This window comes from Erpetoichthys calabaricus, chromosome 3 (genome assembly GCF_900747795.2).
Source record: "Erpetoichthys calabaricus chromosome 3, fErpCal1.3, whole genome shotgun sequence".
In the NCBI taxonomy this organism is placed as follows: Eukaryota; Metazoa; Chordata; class Cladistia; order Polypteriformes; family Polypteridae; genus Erpetoichthys; species Erpetoichthys calabaricus.
In genome coordinates this window covers 231,926,921-231,939,113 of record NC_041396.2, presented here as the reverse complement: position 1 = coordinate 231,939,113, position 12,193 = coordinate 231,926,921, and the positions used below count along the sequence as shown (strand labels likewise).

General features: G+C 38.2%; 1 protein-coding gene across 4 annotated transcripts in view; it reads left to right on the top strand.

Annotated features, from left to right (window-relative positions):
• The window catches only part of utrn (utrophin), a 552,956-nt gene that overhangs the window by 530,595 nt on the left and 10,168 nt on the right, over positions 1-12,193 (top strand). For all 4 annotated transcript variants that reach the window (XM_028797890.2, XM_051925286.1, XM_028797897.2 and 1 more), the window contains 2 exons: positions 2,577-2,735; positions 7,506-7,752. In XM_028797890.2, coding sequence (XP_028653723.1) covers positions 2,577-2,735; positions 7,506-7,752 — 406 coding nt within the window. The remainder of the gene's footprint in view (positions 1-2,576; positions 2,736-7,505; positions 7,753-12,193) is intronic.

Below are 12,193 nucleotides of genomic sequence, written 5' to 3'. Positions count from 1 at the left end.
AGCTTTAGAGAACACATCTCAAAAGCTGCTTGCAAGAAGTAATTTTAAAGGTTATTGAGATGTTTTAAAAATATTGCCTCATCAAGCAAAAAAATCCTTGATGCTTTCATAATGCACTAAGTAGCTTGGAAAGTGACACAGACCGCTTATTCATAGACGTTTTAATCCCGTTAAAGTTTTATTAAGTAAAAATGTTATTTTCATTAATTTGAGCACATTGAAATCAAACTTGATTTTTGGATCATGTTTGGAAATTAACAATTATTTCTATTTTATCATTCCTAAATTTTTTTGAGTTTGTTCTGTTCTACAATAAAAACTACTTCCAGAGATCCCTGAACTGCAGCTGTTATCAACCCCATTTTACAGCAGCGATGGAACCACAGGAAGAAGTCAGAATTATTATAATGTACAGGTTAAAATAAAATGTCTTGCTTTTAATTTTCAAAATATAAAGTCAAATTTAAGTAAAGTACCGACCAAAGTCTGAAAGCCAGTTTATTGCATATAATTTTTGTTTTACTGTTAGCATATATTTGCAACTCAAAAACAGTATTTCTTTTAATCAATTATGTACTGTTAAATATATTGTTTTCATGTTTCATTCTCCATATAAATTATTCAGTCAGTCATTCTTAATTTCCTCATGTTTTCAACATGACAAACAAGAATGCAATTAAAAAAAAAAATCGGTCCAAGATATCAGTGTAGACTTCAAGATTATTTGATGAGATAATTCTCTTTTGTTTTCAATATTACTGTTATCTTTACTTATACCACGTCTTTATCTGAAAACAGCATCAGATCAAGGGTTTTTTGTTGTGGGAGCATGAACGTGACTGAGAGAATAAAACTGAAAAAAAATGCTAACTTTTATAAGTACTGTAAGTTTGCACCGGCTGTTACAGATGCAAATCAAATGTACCTTTTTATTGTATAATATTAACAATAAGAGCAGCTCACTGCTCAAAACTGTAAATTTGGGAGCCAGAAAAAATCGAACCTCTTGATTAGGAGTCAGCAGTTCTTACTTCTGCAACACGCAAGCTGTCGTATCAATAGTCTTCCCTAACCTGCTTTCTTTTTCTTTGGTTATATTCTTGAATAAAAGCGCACTTGTTTTGTTATACTTGTACCTTTTGTGAAAGTGTTTATTTGATATTTGGAACTTCAGGCTTCACACATTATACACTTCATGTCTACATTTTGTCATTTATTACTAAAACATGAAAAACATTTCAGTAATTCTAGTGTTAAAAAACCTTGATCTTTTAGGCATCTACATTGTAACTCAAACATGTGCTAATGATCAATGATGTGAATAACTAAAATAGCAATAGTTATGTACATGAAAAAGAATGGGCAAAGGGTAACCATACTAAAAAGGTGAGGTTAACCTGAAAATGTTGCACCATATCAAAGGCGAGCATTGACACATGCAGCAGTCATCCTGCATTGCCAAGGTCTCTCCCAAGCAGAAATGTTGTGGCAGACAGGTGATTTCAGGTGTACTGTCTTCCATAGACCTGCAAACAAGCTGGTGTTGTTGAGTACTAGAAATGGAGTGTTCAATTGTGTGCAGCTAATAAGAAACACATGGAGCTTACTTTTCTTTGAAACTAGATGACGTCCAGTACTGTTCTCAGCTTATAACTGGCAGAAACCACCGGGACTGTGGTATACCCATCTATAGTCTGGAGAAGTCTTACGTATCAGAAATTGTCATTATGGAAGAGTTGTGACCAAAAAGTCATTCTTTCAAGGGGGAAATCAAGCCAAACATCTTACCTACATGTGACAACACCAGGACTGGGGTGCAGAAAAGTGATGGCCGGTGCTTTGGATGTATGAGTTAAAATTTGAGGTTTTTGGCAGTTTGTCCATTGTGGGGAAAGAGAATGGTACACTGATGGAATGTTTGCAGGCGACAGCAAAGCATTGTGCACTTTTACTGCAAGTTTGGGACTGCACTTCCGCAAATGAAGTTGGTAATTTGATTAAAATTGATGTCCCCCCTCCCCCACCCACTGAGAAGTGCTAGCAGGATCGGTCCCAACTTCATTCTGCAACATGAAAGTGACCTCAAACACAAAATCATAAAAAAAAAACGTATCTTTAGAGAAAAGAGGAATAGAGAATCCTGCAACAGATGGTATGACCCCCACAGAGCCTCAATATTAACATCATCGAGCCAGTCTGGAATTACTTGCAAAGACAGAAGCAATTTAAGACTTGGCAAGGAACTGTGGCAAGTTCTCCAAGGGACCAGAAGCAACCTACCATTTTAAGTACCTTCAGAAAGTGCATTGAAGTGTACTTAAGAGAACTGCTGCTGTTTCTAAGGCAAGGAGTGGGCACACCGAATATTGATTTTTTTTTTTGTCTGTTTTCTACACTATCTAGGAGGTTAATTGATTAATAAAAATATATATTAATGACATAATTTTTGAAAGCATATAGAGGTTGAAATATATGCATGAAAGGTTATCATACATGTAACTGTAGCATTCAGCTAACATTTAAACATAAGTTAACATGTTAAGTTATTAAAGTACAAGATGTATGTTTCCTCACAGGGATGATGAGCACACATTGATCTTGCAATACTGTCAGACACTGGGAGGAGAATCCCCTGTCAGCCAGCCACAAAGCCCAGCACAGATACTGCAAGCCGTGGAAAGAGAAGAACGAGATGAACTGGAGCGTGTCATTGCAAAACTTGAGGAAGAGCAGAAGTGAGTGACATTTACAATATATCTGTCCAGTGTGGAATAAGTGACAGGTAATTAAAGAAAGGATGGAAGTTTGGAATCATCGGTTATATTGACTCAGATGTCTTGCAATATACCATGTTATTAAGAACCTGCATACTGCTGAATGCTTGGACAAGACAAAAGAAAGTCAAAGAAATGTCAGATATTCTCGTCTTATGTTGTATTTAGACTGTTGGTTCTAAAAATGTTCACATTGTGCTGTTTATGAAAAATCATTTGAAAGTCCTGCTGTTCATTCACTCTCACAGAAAAATACAGTACATATTTACATCTCCTTTTACAAAGGCTGACATTGATTTTAATATGTGTTAAAAAAAAAAAGTAGAAAACAGGGCAGAATGTAATGCTGATTAATTTTAAGTATCTTAATGTGTAAACATCAAAAAATATACAGTGTGTTTTTCTGGTGACTCTCTGAAGTTGACCTTTTTTTCATGTGAATGTAATTTGTAAATAGTTTTCATTTTTATGTAGAAGCTTTAGGACATAATTTATAATAAGCATGTTTGATTAAAACTGTCAATGGTTGAAGGTAAACAGCGTATTTTTCCTATAAATAATAGAATTTCTTAATTTTATATTTTCAGAAAAAAATGTAAATGTCTAAAATTCTGTTCAAAAAGAGCACTTGGCCTTTGTTTTATGTTCAGCTTAGAGAAGAATGATCTGTATGTTCTGTCTTTTGCTACAAATTTACATTCTTCTTCTTTCGGCTGCTCCCGTTAGGGGTTGCCACAGCAGATCATCTTCTTCCATATCTTTCTGTCGTTTGCATCTTGCTCTGTTACACCCATCACCTGCATGTCCTCTCTCACCAAATCCATAAACCTTCGCTTAGGCCTTCCTCTTTTCCTCTTTCTTGGCAGCTCTATCCTTAGCATCCTTCTCCCAATATACCCAGCATCTCTCCTCTGCATATGTCCAAACCAACGCAATCTCGCCTCTCTGACTTTGTCTCCCAACCATCCAACTTGAGCTGACCCTCTAATGTACTCATTTCTAATCCTATCCATCCTTGTCACACCCAGTGCAAATCTTAGCATCTTTAACTCTGCTACCTCCAGCTCTGTCTCCTGCTTTCTGGTCAGTGCCACCGTCTCCAACCCATATAACATAGCCAGTCTCACTACCGTCCTGTAGACCTTCCCTTTCACTCTTGCTGATACCTGTCTGTCACAAATTACTCCTGGTACTCTTCTCCACCCATTCCACCCTGCCTGCTCTCTCTTTTTCACCTCTCTTCCACAATCCCCATTACTCTGTACTGTTGATCCCAAGTATTTAAACTCATTCACCTTCGCCAACTGTACTCCCTGCATCCTCACCATTCCACTGACCTCCCTCTCATTTACACACATGTATTCTGTCTTGTTCCTACTGACCTTCATTCCTCTCCTCTCTAGAGCATATCTCCACCTCTCCAGGGTCTCCTCAACCTGCTCCCTACTATCACTACAGATCACAATGTCATCACCAAACATCATAGGCCACGGGGACTCCTGTCTAACCTCGTCTGTCAACCTGTCCATCACCATTGCAAATAAGAAAGGGCTCAGAGCCGATCCCTGATGTAATCCCACCTCCAACTTGAATGCATCCATCACTCCTACCGCAGACCTCACCACTGTCACACTTCCCTCGTACATCTCCTGTACAACTCTTACATACTTCTCTGCCACTCCCGACTTCCTCATACAATACCACAGCTCCTCTCGAGGCACCTTGTCATATGCTTTCTCCAGGTCACAAAGACACAATGCAACTCCTTCTGGCCTTCTCTAAACTTCTCCATCAACATCCTCAGAGAAAACATTGCATCTGTGGTGCTCTTTCTTGGCGTGAAACCATACTGCTCCTCACTAATCATCACCTCACTTCTTAACCTAGCTTCCACTACTCTTTCCCATAACTTCATGCTGTGGCTCATCAATTTTATTCCCCTGAAGTTACTGCAGTCCTGCACATCCCCCTTATTCTTAAATATCTGCACCAGTACACTTCTTCTCCACTCCTCAGGCATCCTCTCACTTTCCAAGATTCCATTAAACAATCTGGTTAAAAACTCCACTGCCATCTCTCCTAAACACCTCCATGCTTCCATAGGTATGTCATCTGGACCAACGGCCTTTCCATTTTTCATCCTTTTTATAGCTGTCCTTACTTCTTCCTTGTTAATCCATTGCACTTCCTGATTCACTATCTTCACATCATCCAACCTCTTCTCTTTCTCGTTCTCTTCATTCATCAGCCTCTCAAAGTACTCTTTCCATCTGCTCAACACTCTCCTCGCTTGTGAGTACGTTTCCATCTTTATCTTTTATCACCCTAACCTGCTCCACATTTTTCCCAGCTCAGTCCCTCTGTCTAGCCAATCGGTACAGGTCCTTTTCTCCCTCCTTAGTGTCCAACCTCTTATACAACTCATCATATGCCTTTTCTTTAGTCTTCACCACCTCTCTCTTCACCTTGCGCTTATCTCCTTGTACTCTTGTCTACTTTCTGCATCTCTCTGACTATCCCACTTCTTCTTTGTCATCTTCTTCCTCTGTATACTCTCCTGTATTTCCTCTTTCCACCACCACGTTTCGTTTTCCTCCTTCCTCTTTCCAAATGTCACGCCAAGCACCTTTCTTGCTGTCACCCTTACTACATCTGCTGTAGTTTCCCAGCTGTCTGGTAACTCTTCACTGCCACCCAGTGCCTGTCTCACCTCCTCCCTAAACTCAACCTTGCAGTCTTCCTTTTTCAACTTCCACCATTTGATCCTTCGTTCTGCCCTCACTCTCTCCCTCTTCTTGATCTCCAACGTCATCCTACAGACCACCATCCTATGCTGCTTAACTACACTTTCCCCCTGTCACCACTTTGCAGCCTTCAATCTCCTTCAGATCAACTCTTCTGCATAGGATGTAATTACCTGTGTGCATCTTCCTCCACTCTTGTACATAACCCTATGTTCCTCTCTCTTCTTAAAATACGTATTCACCACAGTCATGTCCATCCTTTTGGCAAAATCCACTATCCTCTGACCTTCTTCATTCCTGTCCTTGACACCATACCTACCCATCACCTCCTCGTCTCCACTGTTCCCTTCACCAACATGCCCATTGAAATCTGCTGCAATCACCACTTTCTGTCCCTTGGAGTGTACTGTTCATCACTTCATCCAACTCACTCCAAAAATCTTCTTTCTCACCCATTGCACACCCAACTTGTGGTGCATATGCACTAACAACATTCATCATCACACCTCAAATTTCCAGGTTCATAATCACTACTCTCCTGACACTCTTTTCACCTTCACTCTTGACATACTGTTCCTTCAGAATAACTCCTATCCCATTTCTCCTCACATCCACACCATGATAGAACAATTTGAATCCACCTCCAATCCACTTGGCCTTACTGCCCTTCCATTTAGTCTCTTGCACGCACAATATATCAACCTTCCTTCTCTCCATCATATCTGCTAATTCTCTCCCCTTACCAGTCATACTACCAACATTCAAAGTTCCTACCCTCAGTTCTACTCTTTACTTTCCTCCTGTCCTCCTGCCTCCGGACACGTCTCCCCACTCTTCTTCTCCTTCGGCCAACAGTAGTCCAATTTCCACCAGCACCCTGTTGGCTAAAAGTACTGGTGGCAGTTGTTGTTAACCCGGGGCTTGACCGATCCAGTATGGAAATTTGTATTGTTGTCTGCATATTGATTTGGCAAAATTTTACACCGGATGCTCTTCCTGACGTAACCCTCCCCATTTATCCGGGCTTGGGACAGGCACAAAGAAACACACTGGTTTGTGCATCCCCTGTGGCTGGGTTACAAATTTACATTAAAAAGTAATATTAAAAATATCTATTGTATTCTAGTATTTGACCGTGGTGTTGGATTACCTCATCAACAACTTATTTCCCAAAAGTAATAGCTTTCTTATATTTTAGTTGTCAGTGGTCAGCATGAAACCTTTTTTTAACCAGATTTAGTCACACATAGTGATGAGAGGAGTGCTGAGAAAATGCAATGACAGATATTAATCACATCACATTGATACATAATGTGACCACTGCAATCTAATTCACTCTCAGTAACACATTGAAAAGTTTTTTTTGCTTTTAACTGATGTGTTTGTCAGGTTTTCAGTTTTACAAGCAGTCTCTTTTAATTAGTCTTATTTGTATCCATAAACCATAGGTTGACAATATACACGTATGTGCTTTGTTATTATCTTGAAACATTTACAGTGTGATGTGAATTTCACTCAAAGCCTGTCACTTAGCAAAACCATATTAGCATAACTGTTAAACAGGGTAGCCCTCATGTCAGGTCAAGAATTTTATCCCTTACTTGTATATTTCAAATTGTTGTCCACACCCCAGCATATGAGTTATTCAGAAGCCCTTTGATTTTGTAATGAGAAATAATTTGTTGCTTTTCATGTACATCATTTGATTAACTGACAATTGTAGGAGTGATAAAGAGGTTATAGACTTTTTCTATTTAGAGATCTGTTAATTAAAATTGATGCTGTATAAAATTAATTTACCTTTCTATTATAAGAATCACTTCATTCTATGACTAAAGATGAAAATTTTAATTTGTGTCAAGTGTTTATATGCCTTATTCATAGCAATACATTTTTGTTAGCAACCATTTAAATAAATTAAACATATATTAGACATATGAAACTGTTTCAGACTAAAATATAAAGTATTTTAACTTTTTAAACTTAGGAACTTGCAAATAGAGTATGAACAGCTGAAACAGCAGCACTGTCAGAAGAGTTTTTCCCCGCTATCCTTACCTACTGGCTCAGTACTGGCAGAATCAGCAGGTGATCCTGAGGAGGCAGAGCTCCTTGCAGAAGCAAAACTTCTAAGGCAACACAAAGGCCGACTTGAAGCACGAATGCAGATCTTGGAAGACCATAACAAACAACTAGAGTCACAGCTCAAGCGGTTACGACAGCTTCTTGAACAGGTGAGAAATAGCATCTTAACCTCAAAGTAGAGTTCTTACCCCAGCTACATTGTGTCCTATACCCAGAATGTTTTTTATCTTATGATTTCCTCATATTATTAAGGTAATTTTCTGAATGTGCATGGAAATAATTACAGTTCTCTACCAAAAATATTTAGAGTTTAATTTTGAAACTGGTCGTTTAGTATTGTTCATCTCTAAATGTTTTGCTAGTTCTTTTTGACCAAAAATTATTTTTCTTAACAATGAAATAAACATCAGTTTTGTATTATCATTGTGGTAGACCTTCCACACCTCTCTACACAAACGTATTTATGGCAAAACTGGAGATTGATTTTATGTCAATGTGTATCTTAAAAGCAATGTTGTACCTCCATGACATAGATGACATCTTTATGATCTGGACTGAGAGTGAGAAGGATCCCCCTCTATTTTCATAACAAGTCCAGTTCTTTCCACTCCAACATAAAGCTGAATCTTAATTACTCAAAAATAGAAGTGAGCTTACTTGACACCACCATTCACCTGAAAACAACACCCTTGTGACTTCTATTTCAAACCAACAGACAGACACACCTGAGAAGTGATAGTTACCACCCCAAACATATAAGGAGCTCCATCATTTTCAGCCAAGTAATATGTTACAATTGTACATTTATTTGTTCAGACCCGACAGACCGGGATAAACAATTTCCGGAGCTTACACAAGATGTCAGTAGACAAGGATATACTCCCAAAACAGCAGACACTCAAATAAGAGAAGCTACTGCCATACCCAGAGACAACCTTCTGGCATATAAAAAACAACAAGAACTGCATCCCCCTTGTTGCCACCTATAACCCACATCTTGAAGCACTTCACAAAATTAAAAAAGAACTTCAGTAAGTACTAAATAATGACATACTGAGAGATGTATTTCCAGAACCTCCCCTTCTGGCATACAGACAACACCCAAACCTGTAGCAAGTAATTGTCTGAAGCTTCCTGAGTGAACCAACAGATAATGGTACATCTCCTTGTCTAAAGAAAATACAGTAATCCCTCCTCCATCACGGGGGTTGCGTTCCAGAGCCACCCGCGAAATAAGAAAATCCGCGAAGTAGAAACCATATGTTTATATGGTTATTTTTATATTGTCATGCTTGGTTCACAGATTTGTGCAGAAACACAGGAGGTTGTAGAGAGACAGGAACGTTATTCAAACACTGCAAACAAACATTTGTCTCTTTTTCAAAAGTTTAAACTGTGCTCCATGACAAGACAGAGATGACAGTTCTGTCTCACAATTAAAAGAATGCAAACATGAGTGCGTGTCAGGAGCACAGGCTGTCAGAAACAGAGAGCAAAGCAAACAAATCAATAGGGCTGTTTGGCTTTTAAGTATGCGAAGCACCGCCGGTACAAAGCTGTTGAAGGCGGCAGCTCACACCCCCTCCATCAGGAGCAGGGTGAGAGAGAGACAGAGAAAAACAAAACAGTGAAAAATCAATACGTGCCCTTTGAGCTTTTAAGTATGTGAAGCAGCTGCACACAGAAGGTAGCAACGTGAAGATAATCTTTCAGCATTTTTAGACGAGCGTCCGTATCGTCTAGGTGTGCGAACAGCCCCCCTGCTCACACCCCCTACGTCAGGATCAGAGAAAGTCAGCGCAAGAGACACAGAGAAAAGTAAGTTGGGTAGCTTCTCAGCCATCTGCCAATAGCGTCCCTTGTATGAAATCAACTGGGCAAACCAACTGAGGAAGCATGTACCAGAAATTAAAAGACCCATTGTCCTCAGAAATCCGCGAACCAGCAAAAAATCTGCGATATATATTTAAATATGCTTACATATAAAATCCGCGATAGAGTGAAGACGCGAAGCGCGATATAGCGAGGGATCACTGTATGTCAAACATGCTCACATTTATCATACAGATTGTGTAATTATACCACACTATTGACAAGAACATCACATAAAGGGATCATATTCCTGCAGATAATCTAATGTGGTCTTCGTAATTCTGTATATGAAATGTCCCAACACTGCACTTTGTGTGGGAGAAACTGGACAAACTCTCCACCAAAGACTGAATTTACACAGGTTCCACAGTGAGGAACTCACTTCAGAAGAATTAGACATTGTGAGAAGGAGTTAAAGTGATGCTAAAGTTTAATACATTGCAACATGGTTTAAATAGAGACAAAGAGTTCTATGACCAGATATGAGGACTATTTACTTGTCTCTGACTGATCCAGACGATTTGATTACATATCCACATTGTAAGGTAAGCTCTCCAAAAAAAAAAAAAAAAAACTTTGTTGGGCTGTTATCAAAATATCTTAATATTGTTCTTCTCTCCTACTAAATTAATCTTAGGCTAGAGAGTTCTGTTATTTTTTGACATTGAAAATGACCCACTTGGTTTTGTTTCTTTCCAAGTGTATATACTGTATAAACACCGGGAACTCCAGTTTCTGTACTACAACTTGCCTGATGAAGGGGCCTGAGCTGCCTTGAAAGCTTATCTGTTCTGTTAGCCAGTAAAATGTGTCATTTTGCTTAATTTCTCATTGTTCATCAAGGAAAACATTTAAAATAGTTTAAATAAATGTAATCATTTATTTATTGAACAAACAAAAAGTAAATGCATAGTTGTTATGCTCACATTATATTTTGGCACAGCACCTGCACAGCTCCAAACTGCAAAGTGGTTCACTGACTCAGAGTACTACTAATATGCTCACTTACACAGGTAAACAGCATTACCGGAGACCTGAACCATCCCTTTTTTTCTAAACTTATCCAGACAATGCAAAATTATTAGGACTCATGCCACTAATTCGTCTCTAGTTTTCATCCTCATGTCATAAGGCTACTCAGCAACCATTTGTATTAACTGCTGCGTGAGCATGCCTAATTTGCTTCTAGATATGGCATCTGATGTTGTCCTGAGTTTCTGATATTGTATCAATTAATTTGCAAGTAAGAAGGTCACTGTACTTTATACACATTATGGTAAAGTGAACATAATGGACTGGCACATTGTCTGGGGTTGGTTTCTATCCTGCAGTTGATGCTCCCAAAGTAGGTTTCAGTTCCATGACCCTGAATAAGATTAACTAGATTTGATGTATGGTGGAAGGATAATTATAAGGGCAAGATATAAAAATATACTTAATATTTTCTTGACTGATATTTAGAAAAAATTGACACAAGCATTTAATCAAATTTATTTAAAATAGAAAATTAAGATAATTTAACAGTTTTTTTTAACTAATAATCACTTTTTTGTTGCATCCTTTAGAATGGGCAAAAGTAAAACATCTAAAGTAATTCAGTTAGCAGCAGTAATCTGCTTCTGACTCAGTACAATGCATCAATAGAAAATAAACAGACATATGTAGAGTATATGAAGGTCATAGCTTGAAATCTCATTGATTAGACTGAGACTACTTGAGCGGATGCTAATGCAACAGAATTTTTTTATGCTACACTTGCTTTGAAGGACCAGACACAAAACTATGGTGAAGTTTGAAGGGGTGGATTATTCGTTGAATTAAAGGAGAAGATGGACACTTACATTGTATTAAGCTCAACATGTAAATGTTAAACCTATTTATATTTAGAATAAAAAGAGCCTAGCATGTTTCAATATGATTTTTATAGTAATTTTGTTTTCCTCGCCTATTTCAAAGTAGTAACATCACCAAGACAACATTGAGGAATATTTACATAAAAGTGTATTACACATAAATGCATTGAAAAACGCCCTCTAGTAATCTGTGCAATCAAGATTTTATGCAAACAATGGATATCGAAATGCAGCATTCAAAGGTCTTTTGGATGGTCAAGTAAGTCCAGAAAAGCTGCAATACCAACAATTTCAATATACTGTAAGACCAAGGTAACTTTTACAGATTTCTTGGCATCTGATGACCTCAGATATACACACTACATCTGTTAACTGTACTCTTAGGCTGACGTCAGATAATGCTGTAGAAGTTACTTTTGGTTTGCTGTTCATATAATAAAGCCAGGTTTTTGAGGTGCACACCTGTGATCTAAGAACAGCAGTTTCCTTTAGCATGAAGGTGGTTCCAGTCTTCTGTTGAAGACAACAACAGATGGTAGAGAACCACAAAACACTTTTAGTTTTGCAGCTGTTGTAACTTTATGATGCAGGTTTGTAAACCTTGAATGCAGTCAGAGTCATAAGGGAGTATTGTCTCTGGTGTGCTCTTCAGTGTCCACTTCAGAGTTTTGAGTCCTTGTCCAGGACATGCAGTTAGTTTTATTCAAAGAGAAAACCAAGTAGCATACTTTCTTTGTACTTAGCTGCTTTATCATAATGATATCTTGTTAAACTGTTCATTCTTTGGGGTTTGGTGTAATGCTACCCTTTAAATAAAAGTAACAATAATTTGTTACTTTGTGTGTGATGTTTGTTTTCATCGTTT